This window comes from Podarcis gaigeae, assembly GCF_964106915.1.
Source record: "Podarcis gaigeae genome assembly, chromosome: 3".
Taxonomy (NCBI): Eukaryota; Metazoa; Chordata; class Lepidosauria; order Squamata; family Lacertidae; genus Podarcis; species Podarcis gaigeae.
The window spans coordinates 21,472,046-21,494,984 of NC_139680.1; the positions used below are offsets into that span (position 1 = coordinate 21,472,046).

At 41.1% G+C, this 22,939-nt stretch overlaps 1 protein-coding gene across 2 annotated transcripts in view; it reads left to right on the top strand.

Annotated features, from left to right (window-relative positions):
- KLHL29 (kelch like family member 29) overlaps positions 1-22,939 on the top strand; it is a 384,113-nt gene that overhangs the window by 286,586 nt on the left and 74,588 nt on the right. For both annotated transcript variants that reach the window (XM_083730231.1, XM_083730232.1), the window contains exon 6: positions 19,062-19,200. In XM_083730231.1, coding sequence (XP_083586357.1) covers positions 19,062-19,200 — 139 coding nt within the window. The remainder of the gene's footprint in view (positions 1-19,061; positions 19,201-22,939) is intronic.

Genomic DNA, 22,939 nt, shown 5'->3' on the forward strand with positions numbered 1-22,939 from the left:
TTTGTTTCCTTTGCACTGAAATGAAAGGTGTGGAATAATGTGATTAATTACGCAAAAATTTTCCTTAGCAAGCTGTGAAATGAATAGCATACAGGCAAGTCCTGATTTAGGCGCATCCGAATGACACCTGATTGCACATACATGAACGGCACTGAACCCAGAAGTAGCCCCAAAATGTCATAAAAAGGGCAGAGTGGGCCTAGGATGCTCTGCCAACACACAAGGGGATCCAGAACGGAACCTCCTTGCAAAATGAGGATTTCCTGTAGTTTTTGTCAGAATCCCTCAGAAACAGTGCTGCAGGTGACAAATGTGAGGTGGGCCAGAAATCCATGCCCGCTTACATTCCTAGCTGCAAATCACACGGTTTCAAAAATAAATGCATACAGAGCTGATATGCAGAACAGACCTCTCTCCACAACAGGATTTTATGCACTATCAGGTCTCTCTGTGTGGACCTCCCAAAGTATAAAAACTGATAAGAGTTCTATGCCTATTAACCAATAAAAAGTACAAATATTTTGATTTTTTTTAATTTTAGTTAATAAATTTGTTAGGATAATGATGATGATGATGATGATGATGATGATGATGATGTTTATATGTTGCCCCAGCCACTCTGGGTGGCTTCCAACAAATTAAAACATAAAACACAGTAAAACATCAAACATTAAAAACGTCCGTATACAGTGCTGCCTTCTGTCTTCTGAAAGTCAGATCTTGCCCAGAGCAACCAAAAGTGAATTACAACCAACCAAACGGACAATAAACCCAACGTAGATATATTAAAACCAAGAGGGGAAATAAGTACATAAAAAACATCCCTCATACTTCTAAAAGGCCACACATACTTAAAGGTCAACGGCCTGGTTATAGAGGAAAGCTTTTGCCTGGGGAGAGTATTCTGCAAACAGGAAGCCGCAGCAGAAAAGGCCAAGCTCTTGTGTTGCCAGCCTCTGGACTCTAGTAGAGAGGAGACATAAAGAAGGGCCTCAGATTATTATCAGAGGGTCTGCATCAGTTCATATGGGGAGAGGTGATCCATGAGGTACTGCAGTCCTGAGCCTTTTAGAGCTTTATAGATCAAAACTAGCACTTCAAATTGGGGCCTGGAAGCTAATTGGCAGCCAGTGGAGTCAGGCCAGCATTGGTGTTGGGCCAGGATTGATCAATTTGTATTATCCAGCATTATTTGGCAATTATCCATATTAGCCACCAATGTCTGAAATCCTTCTTAATGTTGTTCACATAACAAATCCTATATACATCAAACATACACTTACCACCATATCTTGGAAATTCTCTACAAATGTATTCTCTTCTCCCCTCTTTTCTTTTATTAAAAAGGGCTTTAAATCCACAGTGATTCTTCTTGTAAGTTATCCATAGGTATTAGCATTGCATGGGAAAAAAAGTTTTTTGCTTTTGTTGTCACCAGAAGTCTGACGCTGTGGTTTTCTAACACACATAGTGCTTCATCTTAGAAAGCCTGGGAGACTCAAGCGCTTGTTCAGAGTACATTAAAGCTAGTCAGTCTGTTTGGAATGTGAACCGCCTCTTCAACTAAGAGGGAAAGGAGGGGCTGTGCCTGTCATTGTCTCATGAACCTGGGGCTTTGATTGATCTGTTCAAATATTAACGTGTCTAGTGGGGTAGCCCAGAATGTCCGCCAGGCCTTTCGATATATAAATATTCATACACTAACATCTGCCACAGCTGCATATTTACTATTCTGGTTTTTTTGTGGGAAGAAGTAGTCTCTTTGAGGAAGTTCCAAAGGAGTTGAGAACTTTCTTTTTTTATGTCATTCAAGAAGCCCTGTCAATATTGGGTTTGAACACCTTTTTTCCTTGGATGACAAAGACATGAACCATTGCAATGCTACCGTTACAATATATTTGGATCTTTTGCTGGTGTGACTGTCTTCCTTACAAATTTGCAAAGCCTTTCTTGCGTTTGCAATGCATCCCCCACATCCCTCAGATAGCATCACCTCAACCTCTTTACCACTCCATAAATTATCTCCTGAGGAACATTGTTCTGGCAAAAATTATCTCATCAAATTCTTAAAAGAAACCATTTCTTTGTGTGTTTTTTCTTGCTGTTAGGTGCATTTTCAGCTTTGAAAATTTCCAGAGATTCCTAGTATGTGCTTGTCCTAGTACTAGGGTCAGTCTGGAGTTCCTTAGGATCCATGCTAGAGAGTGAAACAATCCAGTATTGAATGAGTCACATCAGGGCTTAGGGTTTTGTTGAAGCTGTATCCTCCCAGTCCAGAACCCTTTCTCCGATTTCAGCTGTGTTGGAGCTGAATGTAGTTACTTGGCATGAGGAAACGACACACTGCACACATAGAAAGGCATTATATTTATTATTGTTTCACTAGCCTCAAAGGCGAGGCATTGAAAACAGATTCAAGATCCAGTGAGTCTGGCATCACGTAACAAGAAAGATGCTACAGATGTCTGCATGAACTTCTGTCTGGTTTCTTGAAGCATTATCTTGCCCATTCTGTTGCTAAAGCTCCCGTTGTGCCTGCCACTTCGGCTATAGTGTAACAAATGTAAATATTACCCTATAGAAGTGATTTGCATGCCTATCCACAAAGCAGTGAAGCCAAGTACTTGGAATTAGCCCACTTCAACAAGGCAAAACTGGCTTAAGTCCAAGTTCTTCTGCTTAGAGTATGTGTCAGGTGGTTAATGTTGTTTCAAGAACAAGGGAAGGAAGAGAGAGTTGTCTTCAAAATCATGGTATCTCTTCATACCCAGTGCTTGAGTTTATCAAGTTGTTATGACAAATCAGACCACTGGCTAATCTAAACAAGTATAGATTTTTGCTTGCACCACAGGACTTCTCCTTGCTGTTCACCCACATGCAGCTTCTCTCCTCCTGAGCAGATTTTAGGGGTGCAGGGGGATCTGAAGAGGGTGGAGAAGAAGAGAGAATCATATAAGATGATCTGAAATCAATTCTACCCACACATGGATACCATTGGATTCAACCCATTGGCTATTCTAACCTTCAGAGGCCTTCCTTAGTCATTTGAACTATCTAAAATTCAGGCCATGTAGTATCCTGCTGTTTTTATAAATCTACACACAATTCAGGTACCATTAGAAAGAGTTGGATCAGAGTGAGTGTTCATCTGACTGCTTCATCATCAATGTGATCTGAAGGCAACTCATCCTGCATCACGTCACCCAGCTTCCGTGATGAGATTCAGCTTTTATTCAGTGCTTCTGGTGTTAATATGTTCTGGGTTTTTTGGTATAATCTCTCTCTCAACCTACTCAAGATTCTGTTTCAGCCTTTTAGCAGTTCCAATGTCATGAGGAATGTACCAGATGATCCTAATTGTGCTCTGCTGTGGTATATTACTACCTTGGAAAACAGTGAGGAGGAAATAACAAGCACACAAGTGGGAGTTGTGAAATAAAGATCTAACACTTCTAATGTCGGGGAGGGGGGGAGGGAGAAATCCCATATTTAGCTGACTTGAAAGCAGCAGCGCCCAGAACAACAAAGTACCTAAAAGTATCAGCAAAACAATGCTTTCCCCTTAATCTTGTTTTGATAGCATTTCACATCGACTTTGGCATTGCTGAGCCTTGAACATATTGCAGTAGCAAGAAGCCAATTTCACCTAGCGCAGTACCTTTTGCATCATGCAAAATCTAAGCACCAGCATTTGTTCCCTGCTTTTCTCGGTAATCTGTCTGATTAACACATTGTCTACATTCACAAGCTGGTGTCAGTTTTACTAAACTTGTGGGACAAAGGCTTGGCATATCTTACTGCAATGTGTGTGTATGTGTTGTGAGGAACCTTCTCATTTGAATATTTAAATCATTTTCAAATACATGAATTTTAAATTGCCAGTGGACTGGCATTTAAAGGAAAACAAAAATGGCATTGAAGAGGGAAATAGTTTTGCTCCAAAGCAGCAATGCTTCCTGCTGTATACGGCTAAATTACACATGCACACATGTATGGATTTTAAATGCTACAGTTTTAGTGGGTACATATATAAATCCATCTGCTTATTCAAAATTCCATTTAGCCCCTTTCCCGAAGAAGAAGAAGAAGAAGAAGAAGAGAAGTGTTTGGATTTGATATCCCGCTTTATCACTACCCGAAGGAGTCTCAAAGCGGCTAACATTCTCCTTTCCCTTCCTCCCCCACAACAAACACTCTGCGAGGTGAGTGGGGCTGAGAGACTTCAGAGAAGTGTGACTAGCCCAAGGTCACCCAGCAGCTGCATGTGGAGGAGCGGAGACGCGAACCCGGTTCCCCAGATTACGAGACTACCGCTCTTAACCACTACACCACACTGGTAGGGAATACTGCTTCCTGTGAGATAAGGAAAGTGCTTTGGGTGATTTCGTAGCAGGTTTTCAGCCATCTCTTCTCTTGTATATGGCATTACCCTCCCCCCGGGGGGGGGGGCAATGCATCCAGTGCCAGCTCAGGGTTTTGACCTAAGACAACTCTGAATAATAGTGCCATTCAGGGCTTAACACAGACTTTAGGGCCGTCTGGTTGGTAATGAACTTGATTTGTGATTAATCTTGCCAGGGTCCTCCGAAATCAATGCATTTGAGAAGGTGTTACTGACTTACTTCGGGACAATCTTGTTGCACTCAGCCCAGACCTTCTCTTAAGTTTTACCAGTTGAAGTTTGATGTAAGAACTTTGGCACCTCCTGACACCTGGTATTGTGTCAATAAAATTCTGTGTGTTCCACATAATCATACCGTCCATTCAGTATATAGTCAAAAACAACCTTACAGCAACCACTGAAGAGCATGGAAATAAATGCATAAGCTACAAATACAAAGAAGAGAACATGTGAATTGTATTGTTTGAGGAAGGCATAAAACATATGTCTGAGTTGTCTCGGAAGCAACACTTCAGGAGGCATGCACTGTTTGAATGGCTTGTGGAATTAAAAAGCCATCGTGCAAATAGTACCTTGAACTGGAAATTGCCTCTTTTCTGTTTTCCATGCAGACATTTTAAAACCCCATTGTAGTCCATGAAAAGAATTGCCATTTTCTTTGGTGTCCACTGAGTTCCACGTATTAAGAGAAAGTGCTTGCATCCACGTCTATATATATGAGCTTCAGCTGGGTGCATAATGACAGCCACTTTGAAAGCGGTTATAAAAAGCAAACTCTATATATGATTTAGCCGGCAGGAAGTAGGATGCTTCAGGAATTCCAAAGAGGTTTTTGTAAAGCAGCAAGGCGGGGAGCGGTGGAGAAATATCAGTGGTGTTTCCACCACGGGATGGGAAACACGTCTTGAATTAGTCTTGCTATGTGTTGCATTGTGAAAGGGCATCCTGTTGTGTTCCTCACAGGTTCTGAAAAGTCAAATGAGGAATACCAAAAATGCTTCAATTGCTAGCAAAGTGGTACAACAATATAGCGTATTACAGAAGTGCAATATATTTGAGTCAGTGTTCTCAACTCTCCTCTCCCCCCCCCCCCACTTTCCCCTTCTTAAGGACCAGCTTGCTTCTGTGAGTAACATCAGCGGGAAAAAAACTTAATAGAAAAAGCTGTCGCTACTTAGAAGGGGCCCATGACTAAAGCAGAGGTTCCTTGGCACAGAAGTAATAGGGCAGTGGATTTCACAGCCTCTTGAAATTTATTAGCTTGGAAATTGCTTGCTAATAGCAAAGGAGGAAGTGAAATAAGAAACACCTCACAAAATTGCTGCTTGTTTTCTGGGGAGATTGAAGCTACCTTGCTGCTTTGGCATGGCAATAGTTGGTCTTCCTTTGCTGATCAATGCTAGGACATTTGTTCTAGCGGCATCCAACTTGTGTGTACTAAACATGCAGTCTTCACATGATCACCAACCAAGCTTAATAATATTTAAACAAAACCTGACGCCTGAAACTTCCCTTGATGATTCTGTGGTAGATTCCACATCTGTACACTTGCATGCTCATCCTAAATACATCCCTATATTCTGTCTCTTTCCAATAAAGACCTTAATTTGTCTGTTGAAAGATGTTACAAAGGCGCATGGGGCCCACTATTAAAGCACTTACTTACATAAAACTGCAATGTAAGACTTGAAACTAACACAGCCAAAGCTGGCCACAGGCAGTGAGCAAGGTGCAAATGGCATTTCATTACTTTCCACTAAGCTCCTCTGTGTTAGTGATTTACTTTTTAAAATGTTATTAAAAAAAGCTTTGCCGAATCCATACGTTCCAAGATCAAATTTAGTGCTTTGTTTTGATTCACCGGACTGGGTCAGGATTCAACAAATGCTGACATTTGAGAGGAAGCCCTGTCGATTAGCCATTCAGTTTCACCCCACGGATACTGCTTATTCAAAACTTGCACAACTCAAGAACGTTTAGTAGCTGCCTTATGCAACATGAAGAGATCAAAAAGGTCTAAAAGCTATCTGCTAGCTTTCTGCTGAAAGCAATTAGGATAAATTTGAATTCCTGCCAGATCATCCTGTAATAAATATTTTAACCTTCCCTAAAGCATCTCTTAGATTTTTTCAGACCTGTCTTCTGGCAATTAAAGCAATCGGGATTAGGTTTCTGCTTAAAACTGGACGTTGTGGCTGTATTCCTTTCCCCCTATGTCTTAACACCCAACAAAAAAAATAAGATTAAATGAAATACCATAGCAATTCCCCCCCCCCAAAAAAACCATTTTGTTAGCTGAATTCACTGTCTATGTTCCATGTATGTTCCAAATCAATGTAAAAACCTTAAGAAAGGTTTGTTTTTGTTCTCCTCCAAACCCAACTCATTATATTGGATATTCTCAGGCTGTTCAGATAAATTAAGTACTATGCTACTTTGGATATGATGCAAGGAGAATATGCTAGATAAATACATGATTTCAAGGTCATTTTGGACAACATGCATTTGTCAAACATGCTTTAAAAAGAGTGCATGCAGTTTTGACACAAGATGCATCTGACCATTTTTATCTAAGGGCAGGATTCACCTAGGCTGGATCTAAACACATCAAAGTGTTTCAGTTAAGCACGTTGTAAATTTAAACAGGGAAAACAGGCAGAGAAAAATGGTACTCCACAGCGCCATCTGGTGGCACAATGTTACATTGCATACACAACGCAAATCGCTTTTTGTTTACCAATCTAGCTGAGTCCCTAATGAGCTCCACCAGTAGAGACCCTGTGCAAGGACTTTGGCTTGCATAATGGGGATTTCCTCCCTCTATTCCCCTTTCTAGAGAACCCCCCAGAACAGCACGTAGGGGCAGAAGAAGAATATTCATGATGGCATGACACTGAGCTCAACCCTAAGCCTTCTGGTCTGTGTACTTTAACTGCCAACTATGACATTGACTTTAGACTTAGATCACATTAAAAGGTAAAGGGACTCTGGGGTTGCAGCGCTCATCTCACTTTACTGGCTGAGGGAGCCGCCGTTTGTCCGCAAACAGCTTCTGGGTCATGTGGCCAGCATGACTAAGCCGCTTCTGGCGAACCAGAGCAGCTCGTGGAAACACCGTTTACCTTCCCACCGGAGCGGTACCTATTTATCTACTTGCACTTTGATGTGCTTTCAAACTGCTAGGTTGGCAGGAGCAGGGACTGAGCAACGGGAGCTCACCCTGTCGTAGGGATTCGAACCGCCGACCTTCTGATCGGCAAGCCCTAGGCTCTGTGGTTTAGACCACAGCGCCACCCGCATCCCTATTACTTTGTGACCCACGTCACATTACTTTGGATTAATTCTTGTATTCAAAGGGGAAGTGAAGACATGGTTTAACGCCTTCCACCGCAGCATGAGCACACATGGATCTTAAGTTCTCATACAGAAACAATGGGTAATTCTAGGTAACCAACAATTCTCAGTACTCATTCAAACATTAACCTATTAGAGGAGATCATTTAAGAAATTTTACCAACACTTCAGTAACTTTCGTTCCACTATTCACCTGAGCCTTGAAAGCTTTAGTCTCTTGGAGCATGTCATCTCTTAAAGTACAGCAGATGAAAGAGGCATTGGTCATTACAAAGGATATTCAAAGACAGAAAATTTGAGTTCATTAACAAGTTTGATGGCTTGCTCAGAGTTTGTAGAATGTGGAGCTTAAATAATAGTGTGTTCAAAGCAAATTGTCTGTATCTATATCTATAATTTTGTTTGACCACTTCCCATAGAACACCCCAAAGTGGTTTTTTGACAAGAAAAATATATTTTAAAAAACTCAGGTCTAATGTAGGATAGGGTAAAAAATCTCCACTTTAAAAGGCTCATTGAAAAATGATGGTCTTCAACAGGTGCCATAAAGGTAACAGAGACAGCACCTGTCTGATAATGTACATACGTGGATGGAGTTCCAGTGGGTAGGTGAAGGCCTGATTTGTACATTATAGGGAATATACATCCTGATGAGATGATCTTTGCAGGAGGCCCACTCCTACAGAGTGCAGCGATTGGTAGGAGGTATAAGGCATGGACCAATATTTTAGGTATCCTGGTCCCAACCTGTGTACGCTGATATCAGCACCTTGAACTTAGCCTAGTAGCAAATTGGCAGCCAGTACCATTTTTTCCAGTAGCGTTGTAACATGCTGGCAATATTTTGCCCCAGCTATCTCTTGAGTCACTGCATTTTGCATGAGCTGCAGCTGCCAGGCCAACCAGCACATTGCCTCTGAGGTCATCTGGGCCCCTAGTGACAAAGACGGATCCAAGATCGCTCCCATCCTACCAGCCTGCTTCTACGACCCTATCCTGCATCGCTATGTGCTTTGGGAAGCACTGGAAATAAATACGTGGCTGGCACTAATAAGAGGATTTTCCCACTGATCTATCTAACAGGACTGCATGATACGTCTGTAGCATTTCTCCAGTCAATGCGGAGTCCCAGCCATTCATTATTCATTCTTGTCTCGTCTCAGGAGTCCGCTGTGACCTCCCTGCCCTTTTTGTGGTGTTTCTTCTTTTCCTCCTGCTGGGTCTGGCGAGCTAAATTGTCCTCTTCACCCTCCAAAAGACAATTCTGTATTATCCCAGGTGGAACGTCCATATCTAGTTCAGATCAGATTTCCGATGCCTTTTGCTTGCTTCTGTGACAAGGGCCACTAACAACAGCACCAGAAATCACAGAAAGTGCATCATCTATCTGCACAAAGATGCCAGTTAATGCAAACAGCGTTTTTAGAAATGCTCAACCTGGCTGTGGATCCTGCTTTCTCTCATGAGGTAGTCGTGTGGGACTGGCAAATGAGTCATTTTCAACCATGGAATATGGTAGCTTTGTATAACATAAATCTCTGTGGCATGTATAAATACTAGGACATTTTGTCACTGCTCTTTAATCTCAGCTTTCTGTGTGTTTGTTTATTGGCTTGAGGGCTTAGGAAAACATTGACTAAGAACAGGCCTGTGCTTTCAACTCCCTGTTGGAATCATACCGGCTGATGTTTGGCTCCTTACATGACATGTTTCCCTGTTGCAGAAAAACAGATACAATTGCGTGACTTAATAGGAATCAGTTTGGCCCTCTACTATTTACTCAAAACATTTATACCCTGCATTACCTCATAAAAAATCTCAAGGCAGCTGACAACAAAATGAAACTATCATTCATCAATTTCAATGCCATTAAAATACTAAAAACAGTAGTAACAGCTATTCTACCTTTGGTTTTCTTTTTTCTAAGATATATTCATTGAATATTAACATTATGTTCAATAATGCACAGGTAGGAATATATTTAAAAGCAAGAAGATGTAAATATACACATTAAAGAGGGAGATTCCTCATTTTTAATATTTCTAGTCGTAATAGACTTGAGTGAATTGCAAATCTAACCTAGCAGGTAACATTGTAAATTGTGGGATATGCTTCCATTCCCTCTCAACATTTCTCCGATGAAAATAGGGACGTCTCATTCCATAATGATAATTTTACTATTTATATCCTACACATCTTACTGGGTTGCCCCAGCTACTCTGGACAGCTTCTAACATATATAAAAACGTAATAAAGCACTAAACATTAAAAAAAACCCCAACCTTCAGATGGCTCAGGGCTCTGGCAACTCCATACCCTCTAACATTTATCCAATGAAAATAGTGACATCCTAAAGAAAAGTGGGACATTCTGAGATCAGATCAGAAACTGGGACAGCTTCTCTAAATCAGGGACACCCCTGGAAAATAGGGACACTTGGAGGGTCTGTGCTTCCGACGTGGGAAGCGGTCTTGCTTTCCTTCATTGTGACCTCCGTCACCAACTCCATGTGGTTTTCAAGTTCCTAAGCCCTTTTGCTGTCTCTTCTTCCATTCCCTCTCATAATTGGCAAAAATGTAATGCATTACACAAGGGTAACAAGTAAATAAATAAAATAAAGGCTGTGGAAACTGGATGAAACATCTGATCATTGCAACACGTGCACAAGGTAAAGAGAGATTACCATACATTAAATTTTAAAAGGGGGATTTCTTAAATCCCCTAGGTTGATCAAACTAGTAGACAATAAAAATATTTAAGATAATATGTGGGCAGATGACATTCAGTATTTTTTTTGGAGGGGATAGAAAAGGCCCTTTGAGATGTAACTGTGCATGACACTGATTACTGGGATACATTCTGGCACCAATTAAAATGCATTTTAATGTTGGTTTGCGGCAAAATATAGTTCTTCATAATGTTTTTTAGAAATTGTATTTTATATCTTTGGAGTTTTTATGCCTGAAGTAGAACAGACAAGACACCTGACCTCACCTCCATTTAATGATGGCATCCAAAATCTGTCATCTGAAGTAGATAGCTCAGTTTTCCTCATGAAAGCTTTCACACAAGCTTTCAGCTTCAGTTCCAGTGGTTGCTGAGTGACAAGTTTTTCTGGTTGCTTGGGATTTTGTTGTGCATGGCTTTGATGTTAATATTTGTGATGTGTTCATATGCCTCATATCCGTTACTTTAATAGGGGTATTTTTGTTTTATTTTATTTATTAAAAAATATTCTTATACTGTTATGTCATTTTTTAAATAAAATCAATGTGGTTTACAGCAATAAAACAAAATCATACAATCAAAACCATATAAAAATATTAGTGTGTATATAATGCCTTCCTTGTCAATAAAAAATACCAAGCCAGTTCATGAACAAATAAAGTCCAACAGCAAAATGACAAAAAATAAAACCAATTATAAAAATACAGCTAATTGTAATTAAAGTGCATAGTAAAACAAGCCTAATAAAACGGCTTAACAGTTAACCCATTAACAGCATAACCCATTAAAACAGCATAACAAAGCAGGAGATTCAAGTGAGCAGATGATTGAAATGCTTATATAAACAGGTGTATTTTCAAGAGCTAGCAGAACACCAGTACTGATGAAGGTAAAGGACGCAGGTGGTGCTGTGGTCTAAACCACTGAACCTCTTGGGCTTGCCAATTGTAAAGTCAGCTGTTCAAATCCCCACAATGGAGTGAGCTCCCGTCATGCTGTCCCAGCTCCTGCCAACCTAGCAGTTCGAAAGCATACCAGCGCGAGTAGATAAATAGGTACCGCTGCAGCGGGAAGGTAAATGGCGTTTCCGTGTGCTCTGGTTTCCATCACGGTGTCCCATTGCCCCAGAAGTGTTTTAGTCATGTTGGCCACATGACCTGGAAAGCTGTCTGTGGACAAACGGCGGCTCCCTCGGCTTGAAAAGCGAGATGAGCACCGCAACCCCATAGTCGCCTTTGACTGGACTGAACCATCCAGGGGTACTTTACCTTTACCTTTTCCCATTACTGATGAGCCCCTTGTATCACTTCAGTGTTGTAAGTTGTAAGCCTTTGACTTCTTTTCAACTTGGTTGGGACCTATCTTTCAAAATAAGTGGGAAGACTATTGTGAGCTAATGAGATCTGGGAGGAGAGAAAGAAAAGACCTCTGAGCAAATAACACATTTGCTTTTGCTTGGTGGGGTACATTAGACATGGGACTACACTTGAGGATTGTCTGGAGGTTACAGCTGGTACAAAATGGCAAGCAGAGCCTTTTGTTGTTGTGGTTGTCTACTTGCAATTTTCAGGCTATGGTTTAAGGCAGGGATATGTAGTGCTGTCTATATGTCATTGGATTACAACTCTCATCAGTCTCAACCAACATGGCCAGCAGTCAGGGATGATGGTTCTAGTTTATTGTTCTGGCCCAACAACATATGGAGAGCACCACGTTAGCTATTGATTTCAACTCAATGTCTCTTTCGGAGGACATTCACCTACATTCTAGGGTCTTCTCTGTTTCAGATTCTGTTTTTTAGAATTCCTTCCCTAGAGGAACTCTACTGAAATCTACTTTGCAGCTCATTGGGAGACAGATCAATACCCCCCCCCCAAATATTATAACAATAATACTCCAGGCCTTTTTCTCTGTCACACTCTCCTCCTTCCTACGGTAGGAGGAATGTACTGATGTGTATTGAATTCTGGGACAGATTAATTGACTTTAACATGAAGCTGCTAGTTACCTTTTGTAATTTTCAAATAGGTTTTCTGTCTTCCCCAGTAATTCTACATAACAGCTTCCTGTAGTGATACCCAGTAGGATTTTCGGTGTGATATATTCCAAAATGTCCATTATGTAGCAAATCCTGTGGTGATTTTGTTAAGCAAACGTTTCCTTTCAGCATTAACATTAATTACCATTACAACAAATGTTGGGTGCAGGGAGGAGAGGGAGACTGTGGGTATGTTGAAATAACTGATGTTCTTTAGAGAGCCAGTGTGGTGTAGTGGTTAAGCGTGGTAGACTCGTAATCTGGGGAACCGGGTTCACGTCTCCGCTCCTCCACATGCAGCTGCTGGGTGACTTTGGGCCAGTCACACTTCTCTGAAGTCTCTCAGCCCCACTCACCTCGCAGAGTGTTTGTTGTGGGGGAGGAAGGGAAAGGAGATTATTTGAGACTCCTTCGGGTATTGATAAAGCGGGATATCAAATCCAAACTCTTCTTCTTCTTCTTCTTTATGAAATGTCAGTTATGTTTGAAGTGAAACCACACTTTGAATAGTCGTAGGCTGATACCACCATATGGAGAAACCCCAATGGATACATACTGCGAAGGATTTGTTTGTTTGTTTGTTGCATTTATATCCCGCCTTTTTCTCCAGAGAGCTCAAGGCGATGTTCATGGTGCTCCCCCATCTCATTTAATTCCCACAGCCACCCTGTGAGGTAAGTTAGATTGAGAGGCAGCAACTGGGATGCGGGTGGTGCTGTGGGTTAAACCACAGAGCCTAGGATTTGCCGATCAGAAGGTCGGCAGTTCGAATCCCTGCGACGGGGTGAGCTCCCGTTGCTCAGTCCCAGGGCCTGCCAACCTAGCAGTTCGAAAGCACATCAAAGTGCAAGTAGATAAATAGGTACCGCTCTGGTGGGAAGGTAAACGGCGTTTCTGTGTGCTGCTCTGGTTCGCCAGAAGCAGCTTAGTCATGCTGGCTACATGACCCGGAAGCTGTACGCCGGCTCCCGTGGTCAATAAAGCAAGATGAGCGCCGCAACCCCAGAGTTGTCCACGACTGAACCTAATGGTCCGGGGTCCCTTTACCTTTAACTGGGCCAAAGTTACCCAGTGAACTTCATGGCTCAGTGGGGATTTGAACCCTGGTCACCCAGGTCCTAGCTTGACACTTGAACCAAAACATCACACTGGTTCTGAAGGATGAAATGTATGTTCCACTGTGTCCATTAATTAAGATACCTCCATTGATTTGTGTAGATAAAGTAGCTGAAGCATGGGCCAAAGTCCATGCGACCATAAAGTGGCACTTGAATATGTGGACATACTATCTCAGATATTACATGGCTGCATCCAAAGGATGGTCTCTCTGGAGGGGCACAGTCTTGACATCAGAATACACAGAGTATCCAAGCAGTGAACATAGCACATCCAGAAAACATCAGAAGAATCCTTAACATCTGGAAAGGAAATAATCTACATCAGCCTTCACCACCCTACAGACACTGTGGACCAGCCAGCTCACACAGGTAGCAAACACTTGTCTAGGAATAGTTTGTATGCTATGAAATGCGTAGTTCGCCAAAAGTGGTCATAGTTTATAGAGCCTGGTTAATTCCCGTTCTTTAGCCTGCTATTCAAATGCAGGAATAAGGGGCTGTGTGAATACCTTAAAGAATCATTTGTTTTGTGTTTTTCATTTTGGTGTCTTAATTTCTCCTTGGGGAAGAATACTAGCTGTTGTATTGTCAGAAGGTTAGCCATTGGGTTTCCTGGCTTTGTTCTTGAATCTGTTAGTTGAATTGCTGTGTGGTGGTTGGCAAATCCTGTAAATATTAATACGTTTGCATTTTCAAAAGCTTCAGGGTGATTTAAGGCCTGAAGTTTCCTCTGTATTTCAGTTCTCTGTTGGGAGTAGTGTACCTAATTTTGGTCACCGCTCTTAAGGCAGTTATAAATGGAATTGACTTCTGCTGAAGAGATTAGATGGATGTATGACACATGAGGTAAGGAAAGAATAGGGTTTCTTAGCTTAGAGAAAAAGCAGAGCAGGCAACAGCCTTAAAGTACTTTATAAGACACTGTCATGAAGGCTGGGAACAACTGTTCAGTAGGGGCACAGACAGAGGGGGAAATAAGTTTAAAGTTTTAGCAGAGCTGACTCCTAAGGAAGCTAGTAGGCTTCTCTTAATTGCTTATTAAGGGTCAGAATACATGTTACATTTAATGCGTAGCATGTAGCTATGTCTTGGTTTGAGGTTAATTAAACAATAGGCACAGCGAAAGTTAATTCTTATTGTAAACCAATTTCATGGTGAGAGGAGGCTAACCTCTTCACTTTCCAATGCTATCTCCCATCCTTCCCACAAAGGGCTAGAATTGTTTGGAGACAAGTTTCCTCTGACACTAGTGGTAATTTCTTTTCTAAGGCTCCTAGCTGCAGGATGGTTTTTCCAACATAATCAAGCCCAAGCAGTAAATAGGTAAGCGTCTCCCTCACTGTAGACTGCATCTTCAATAGGAATCGCCCTGCTTCGTGCTTGTAAAAATAAAATAAAAAAATAAGGGCTATATTAAGTTTTACTCAAGAATACACCCTTTGAAATTAATAAACCGTCTAGGACTGTTGATTTCAGTGGATCTGAGTAAAACCACCCTAAGACATTGCCACGTGCAATGGTCCTAAGATTGGATAAACATTTATTGGGTTGGAAATGATAAAGAATTCTAATAATGCCAGTTGTGCCTAAAGTTAGGGTTGCCATTTTGTTGTTGTTGTTTTGCCAAAGTTGTTGGCAAAATCGCAAAAAAATATGCTGCTTTGGGACTATTTTTATGGAAAACCAGCAAAAAAAAAAATTATTTAAGGCACTGCTGACATGGGTTACCATACATCCGGATTTTCCCGCACATTTTTCCAATTTCTAACCAGACACTGCTGCCGACTACAGTATTCCGGATGTTTCCGGGAACTTCCGGATGTGTGGCACCCCTACTAAAGTGGATTCATACATTATGGATCATACCCTCCAATTGTCACTAATGTGTCAAGACAATCGTTGTCACGCTTCAGTAACGCCGAATCCTGTCTTTATTGTGGAAAGTCCCAAATTAAGAGATCTCTATTGTTCCTCACCCCCCGCCCCGGCACCATAGACAATTAACTCCATATTAAGTCCTCTTTTACTATTCCTAGCTCTGTGGTGCCCCCTGGCCCCTCCCACCCTGCTGCTTACCCAGTCACCGCTCTTCCTTTCCCGCACTGCTTCATGGGAAATAGGAAGTGGGCACTGAGTAAGGCAAGGTATGGAAGTGGCTCACACTTTTTGTACTCTATGACATCTGAAGAATTGCTACTCCCTTTTCCTCACGCTACAATCTACAGCAATATGAAGTTGCTTGCATATCTCACCACAGGCATGTATGAGTGTGTGGACACAAGCTCTGTTTCAGATGTGACAAGTACCAGGAACAGGAAGGAAGAATCGTTAAAGGTGTGCCCTGCTGTGACACATGTGTTAATCGGCACCTGATCTGGTACACATGAAAGGGATGATAGAAGGATTCACCTATTTTCCAGATTGCAAAAGCTGCTTACTTTCTTGGAGGCCTTGCAGGCAACCCATCTAGGGTCTGTTTACAAGTTTGGCCAAATTGGTGGTGGGCAGGGATAAAAATGGTATGTTAAGTGATCTCGGCTCTGGTTTCTGCTTTAAATTAATACACTTTCAGGTTATATATAGTGAACTGAAATGCACCCAGAACATCTCCTTGCAGCAACATGTGTATTTTTAACTATTCCACCTTCACCTGTTGGTTTTGCAAAATCTTATTTTCTCCGTCTGCTAGCTAATTCCACTTCTCAGCAGTAAGCGATGTCCACTGCTCAGTGGGACAATTGTATGTGTGATAATGCCTTATAGTGAGGACCAGTTAAATCTTTAAATTGAACTTGTTGAAGCAAAGTTTAATCTTCTAAATTCTGATTTACTCCGGGCTTTCAAAACTTCCCACCATCTGACCCTCTCTCACCTTCTTTTAAGTTTATGTGTATTTGAGACACGTTATGGCATTTTAACTCAAATGGATACTTTAAAAATAGCTGCTTGTATAGCACCCAAAGGACACCGTGGTTTATTTTCCTCTGATATAGATCTGACACAGGCCTGCTGTTATTTCCGTACCATCTCTAATGATCTGCTTGCTCTCCAGAGAACACTGACCCATTTCAGTGCAGAATAATTAGCCTTTCAGAGACCATTGTGATTCCGTTACATTGACATAAACATGCAAGTTGACACTTAGCTGTTTTGCCTTGGGGAAAAATGTTGTTGTTTAGGTTGGGCTTGGTTTGGGATAACACTTGAATGGTATCAATATATGTTAAGTTACAGGTAGGTAGCCGTGTTGGTCTGCCATAGTCGAAACAAAATAAAAAAAATTCCTTCCAGTAGCAATGCACACAAAAGCTCATACCAATAACAAACTTAGTTGGTCTCTAAGATGCTACTGGAAGGAATTTTTAAATTTTGTTTCAATATATGTTAAGTTTGCAAGTTTTTGTTGTTGTAGCTTTTAATTGCTGCTCTTTCCCCTGTAAATGTTTGGCAGAGTATGGTTTTGATAGTGGCGCGATTACAAACAAAGCATGCATTTTTTGGCCTGGTTTTCTGGGTCTGTTTACATTTACGTGACAGACGTAAGTCAGGGATGGGGAGCTTGTGGCCAATGTCTTATCTTCTGAGTTTACACCAACAATAAAACTCAGAAACGTGAGGAGTCCGAAGTCCAACGTTTATTGCAAAGTGATAGGCTACAGTCAGATAGTTCTGCAAAACCGCACCCCGCCCAGTCAGTGGTATTTATAAAGTTTCAAACAAAGCATCTCAGTTTTCACCAATCATGTACATCATTACCTCATTTTATGTTTAATACATGTGCACAATAAGCACTAGCAATTTATGCCTATTCAGGTTTGATTCTCACCAATTTCTGTTGACTAAGCCACTATGTGCTGTTACATTGTGTTAGTGTGCATGTTGGGAACCTGTGTTACATGTAACCATTTGCACCATGTAACAATTTATGTTCTAGCTTTGAGCTGCATCTTTGTGATTCACATTTTAGCTGTATTCCTGCCCCAATGGGGGGCGGCCACTTGCAAAATAATCAGTTTCATAAAAGCAACAGATTACCATAACTTGTCTATTAGAAGCGCACTCAGGGATTTCCAGGGGTACACATTATCACATTTATTGTGACCCTTTGGGCCTCCGCTACACCAGGTCTTGCTGAACTCTAACTCTCAGCTTCCCTCACCATTGACCATACTATTTGGGGCTGATGGGAGTTGGGAATCCAGAATCATCTAAAGGACCAGAAGTTCCCTGCTCCGGGTGTAAGGCCACCTTTTATACCTGGTAGAGCAGTGAAAACTTACTGCAACTAAGGAGAATAATAACAATTAAAAGGTTTGAAAGATGGTTGTGAGAATGGAACTATACAGGTGGTTGTTCCTGAGGAAAACAAAGCTCTTGGCCTATTGCAAATGAAGAATGGTAGACAAAATACCAAATCAACAGAATAAGTCATTTGAAACACACTTTTACCAAAACCGTGTTCTGTCCACTTTACTAGCCAGTCTGGTACGTTAGTTTAGGAAAGGTGTTGCTTATCATGTTCACGATCACAAACAAGGCACGTTGCTGATTTGCTCTCCCAATATAAAGGAGGTAAGAGCCTGGAGAGGTTATGCACGGTAAGTGAGTTATTGCAAGAAATAAAGACTCTTAAGAGGTGGTTGCGTATTTGTGTTGAAATGAATTGCTACCATAAACGAATTCTAAAAACTCAAGGCTTAAAAAATACATGCAAATGCAGGTATTGAAAAGCAGGCATTAATTTTTTGGGTGTTGTTTTTGATTAAATGTTCAATGTGTGAGGAAGTGTTCCTTCCTGCTTTGAGAACTTTCCAGTTGTCGATGGTAGGTTGGTTTTAGAATAAATGTTATTCTGCTTTAATGCAATTGTATTTTGCTAAATGTAAGGCTCAAGGACTTCTATAGCATGCCTAAGAGAAGGATTTTTGCAAGCTTTGCATTTTTTTTCTTTGAAACATGTCAAGTTCATACTGCATCATAAGTGTCATGTTTTTATTCAGTATTAATTCCAGTACATTTAAAAAGCATTAATGTTTGGAGATAATAAAGCACTTGTTCTTGCATCCTTTTACAATATTTTTTTTAAAAACCGTGGTGATGTATTATTTGTGTTTCCAATTTATTGATGCGGGAAAATGGGTTTTTCCTCTCTCTTTGAAATGTAGGATTTTGAGTTATTTCCTACTGTTTCTTGCTTGCATAAAGCATATACATATATCTGCCTATATAATATGTATTATGTTTGTGATTTCTTTGACTGTCAACGTTGAGCCATTCTTGCCAACAAAGAATATCAAGCGTTTCCAATTTCTCTACTTTCCTTGTTTTTTTGTTTTGTTTTGTTTATTTATTTCTAAAGAATAATAATAATAAAAACCTCTTAATGGGAATCCTGGCACTGTCTGTCTTCTCTGTTCTGCAGAAATGTTGAAGGAGTTGAACCAGCAACGCAGAGCGAAAGAGTTTACAGACCTGAAAATTATTGTTGAAGGCAAAGAGTTTGAAGTCCACCAAAATGTTCTAGCTTCCTGCAGCTTGTATTTCAAGGACCTGATTAAAAGGTTTGCCTTCCTTCCAGCTGTGATCTGGTCTGTTCTTTTGTAGGGGAGCATTTGTGTCGCTTTTTTTTCCCTTCCCTCTCTTTCAGGTTTATGAAGATTTGACTCTCCTGTCACAGAGCCAGTAGCCATTCTTTCCACTTACTCTGAATGTATTTTTTATTTACTTATTTTTTAACGAAACACTCAGATTCCTTTGTTACACATAACCTGACCTGTATGAATTCCCGATCCCACTAGTTGCACATTTTTGGCTGGAGGGAAATGTTCTTATCAATGGAGCATTTTAACCTCAAACCAAGTCATGAATGATGCCAATCCCAAAACACACAAATGTTAGTTTAGGAGTTTAAAGATATGCTACTATCTCTTCCTTCAGGCTGCAGTAACCATATGCATATCATAGAAAGATGCTGAATTCTAATACGAACAAGGATGGAGTTAAGTAGCACTACTTTTAACCCTATGAAATTCTGGGCACCTAATGCTTTTTGGCTCTTGGAAGCCAAAAAAATAGAAATATTGGGAGATGCTTTTATATGCCAGCATTCAACTCATACCTTTTTAAAAGGAAAACAGGACCAAGGAAATTTTAATTTCTAGAAACCTTTTTTTTCTCCGCCCCTGGAAATAGAAATTTATTTGAGAGTAGTGGTTAAGATGTTTTCTTTCTTTCTTAGATCATGTTTCCACCTTTGCAATTTTCTCCCTCTGTTTTTAGCTAGTTGATTCTAAAAGCTGCATGATTTTTTTAAATTTTCCATTACTTTTGTTTTTTAAAAAATGTCTACATTATAGATTAACGTAGAAATAAATTGCTATTTTTATGTTGTTTAATAAGTCAGTGTAGCAACATTGGGGGAAACCCACAAGAGTAATTTCCACATTTCTCTCAATCATCAACAAAATAATGTGGCTGCTGATTTTTGTCTTGCAGTATTTTTGCCTTGCAGTATTTTCCCAAACTCTGAACCTGGACTGTGCAAAAAAAGGGGGGGGACACACATTGGGGTGGGTGGGGATTACAGAACAGAACATTGTGCTTGCTTTCAAATTGTGCATTTAAATGTTGCCAACTAACACAATAGCGACTGTATTTTATTCCAGGGTGGCATGTTTGGTGGCATCTTCTTTTCAGTGTGTTATGTCCTCTTGCTTTAAAGCTTGTTTTTCTAATTGTGCCGGTATTACAGAACTGCCGTATAATTGCGCTGACTGCTTTATCAAATATTCATAAAAAGCTGGCCTGGTGGCATGTTTCCCCCCACCCCACCCCACCCTTCCACAAATCTAATGATAGCTGGCTTCAGCCGCTCTGTCTCCTGTCTGCTCATTATCGCTTACTAGTTAAGGCTACATTATATGCGTCTCACAGAGTTAAGATGCGTAATCTACAGGGAAGGCAAGTCTTAGTCTCCGTTTATAGAAACCCAGTAATTGACTGGCCGTGCGGTTTCATTAACTTTAGCTGTGAAGCCTCTTTCTTGCTAGTCAAACCGTCAGATGCTGTCTATTTTGGGAGAAAATCAGGGACGGTAATTATATTCATCTTGGATAGTTGTCAGATGGAGATGAACTGCAGACTGATTGCAACTTTAATAAAGCCATAAGCGGTACACTTTAAGTCAGACAAGTGAGAACCCTCCAAACAACCTTCTCATTGCTGTTTTCCTTCGGGACTTGATCGTTTTTCACTTTCGTAAGCCGTCCAGGATGTTTTAGCAGGAAGTTTAGATATAATAAATGTTCTTGGAATAAATAAATACGGCAAATAAACAGGAAGCCATTTACAAAAAGAGGAATGTAGGATTTCCATATCTATTGTGTTGAAGTGGAGAACTAAAGAGTTGCAGAAATGGAGAAGGGGCTTCCTATTTTTTTTTTAATAAAAGACGCCAGGGATTCAATGTGGGTGCCTTTTACATGTGCAGTATATTCTCTGCCACCATGAACTATGTGACCTCTCCCAAATGAATGTATGGTTAAGAGGGATCCAGAGGTTTGTGGGTACCCCCACAATCCCCACTGCTCCAGCTGTAACCTTGTGAACGAGCATATTTTAATTCTAGTAATCTGTACCCCGACTTATTTATCCACCCTGTGTGTATCAGAGTAGCAGCTGGAGTCAACAGGTTTCAGTTTCAGCCAACTTGCTCACTTGTGACAATAATAACAACCTCGAATATTTTATTGAAAGCATGACTGGTCTGGAATAAAGGGGGGATTTTGTTCACTTTTGTTTTGGGAGGGTGTAGTATACTCTACAGGTAAACACGTGGGACTGAGCCTCAAGGCCATTCTGAAAGCAAAAGCAATTTTAAGATGAGTTACTTTAGAGCAGAGGAGTAATGGGGAAAGTGGCAAATGTGCTTAATTCTTTCCCTTCTGGGGCTCCCAAGTTGCGCTCTCAGAAGGCGCCAACACCTTGCAGGGTTTCCGAAACAGCATGCAAAGTTATAATACATTTGGATCCTTATGGGAGGAAAACTACATGCAGCTGACGTTGTGAGCCCAAATGGTGGGTGTGGAAGGGGCTAAACCCTAACAACAGCACCACTGCAACAAGTTGCTTTTAAGGCAGAACTGTGCATTAGATCAGCAAACACAGGCTCCCAAATGTATTTTCCTGAATAATTGGCTTGTGGATAAGGGATGTATTTGTGGGTAGATGGGTGGGAGGGCAGGCTAGGGAATTAGTGAGTTAATATTTATTCCACAACTTCTCCCCCAACATTGTTTTCTGTCCTCTCAGGCTGTGTGTTGGATTTCAGGCTAGCTTGAGTGAGTGAGTGAGTGAGTGAGTGAGTGATTGGTGTGTGCGTGTGTGTGTGTGTGTGTGTGTGTGTGTGTGTGTACAGTGGTACTTTGGGTTAAGTACTTAATTCGTTCCGGAGGTCCGTTCTTAACCTGAAACTGTTCTTAACCTGAAGCACCACTTTAGCTAATGGGGCCTCCTGCTGCTGCCATGCCGCCAGAGCACGATTACAGGGGTCTGTAACCTGAAGCGTATGTAACCTGAAGCATATGTAACCCGAGGTACCACTGTAAATAAATAAAAGTTTAGAGGAAATCTGTATTTGGAGTTGCACTGCCCTCTCCATTTCTCACCTGAAAGTGCCTTCTTCCTCACTTTCTCTCCTCCCCCGCCTCCCCCAGCCCCCCCCCCGCCTTTCTCTCTTCTCCCTCACCCACCAGAGGCTCAGGAACTCCCTTTTGCTGACATTGGTCATACAAAGGGAGCAGTGTGAGTTGTTACCCCACTTCTTTTCAGGCCTAACTATAACCATCCCACTTCTGTTAAGGAAAAACACAATTGTGTCTGTTCTAGCCACCCCACTTCCTTCCCCGCCCTCCCACTTTGTGGTACTGCATTTGAATATAATTCTGGAGAGCCATTAATTAAATTCAACCATTCTTCATTCCTTCTAAATTTGGCATTTCTGGATTATCAGTGACTTAGAAGATAGGCCCTAAGGAAATCTAGTGTTAGTCTTTACTAACTTTGAGCAAGAAAAACATCTTAAGACTGGGCCAGGAGAACAAGACTTTAGTTGCTTGGAAGTGTAAGAAATATTTCATTTGCATTTTCGGGCCAATATACACTTATTTTTAGGCTTATTTCAGTACAGGCTGGTAGTTGTATGCCAACCCAGTTCCAGCTTCCTGATCTGAATCAGGATGGTCCAGGGCTACATGTGGCCCTCAAGACCTTTTTGGTGGCCCTCAGCAACATTTGATGCCT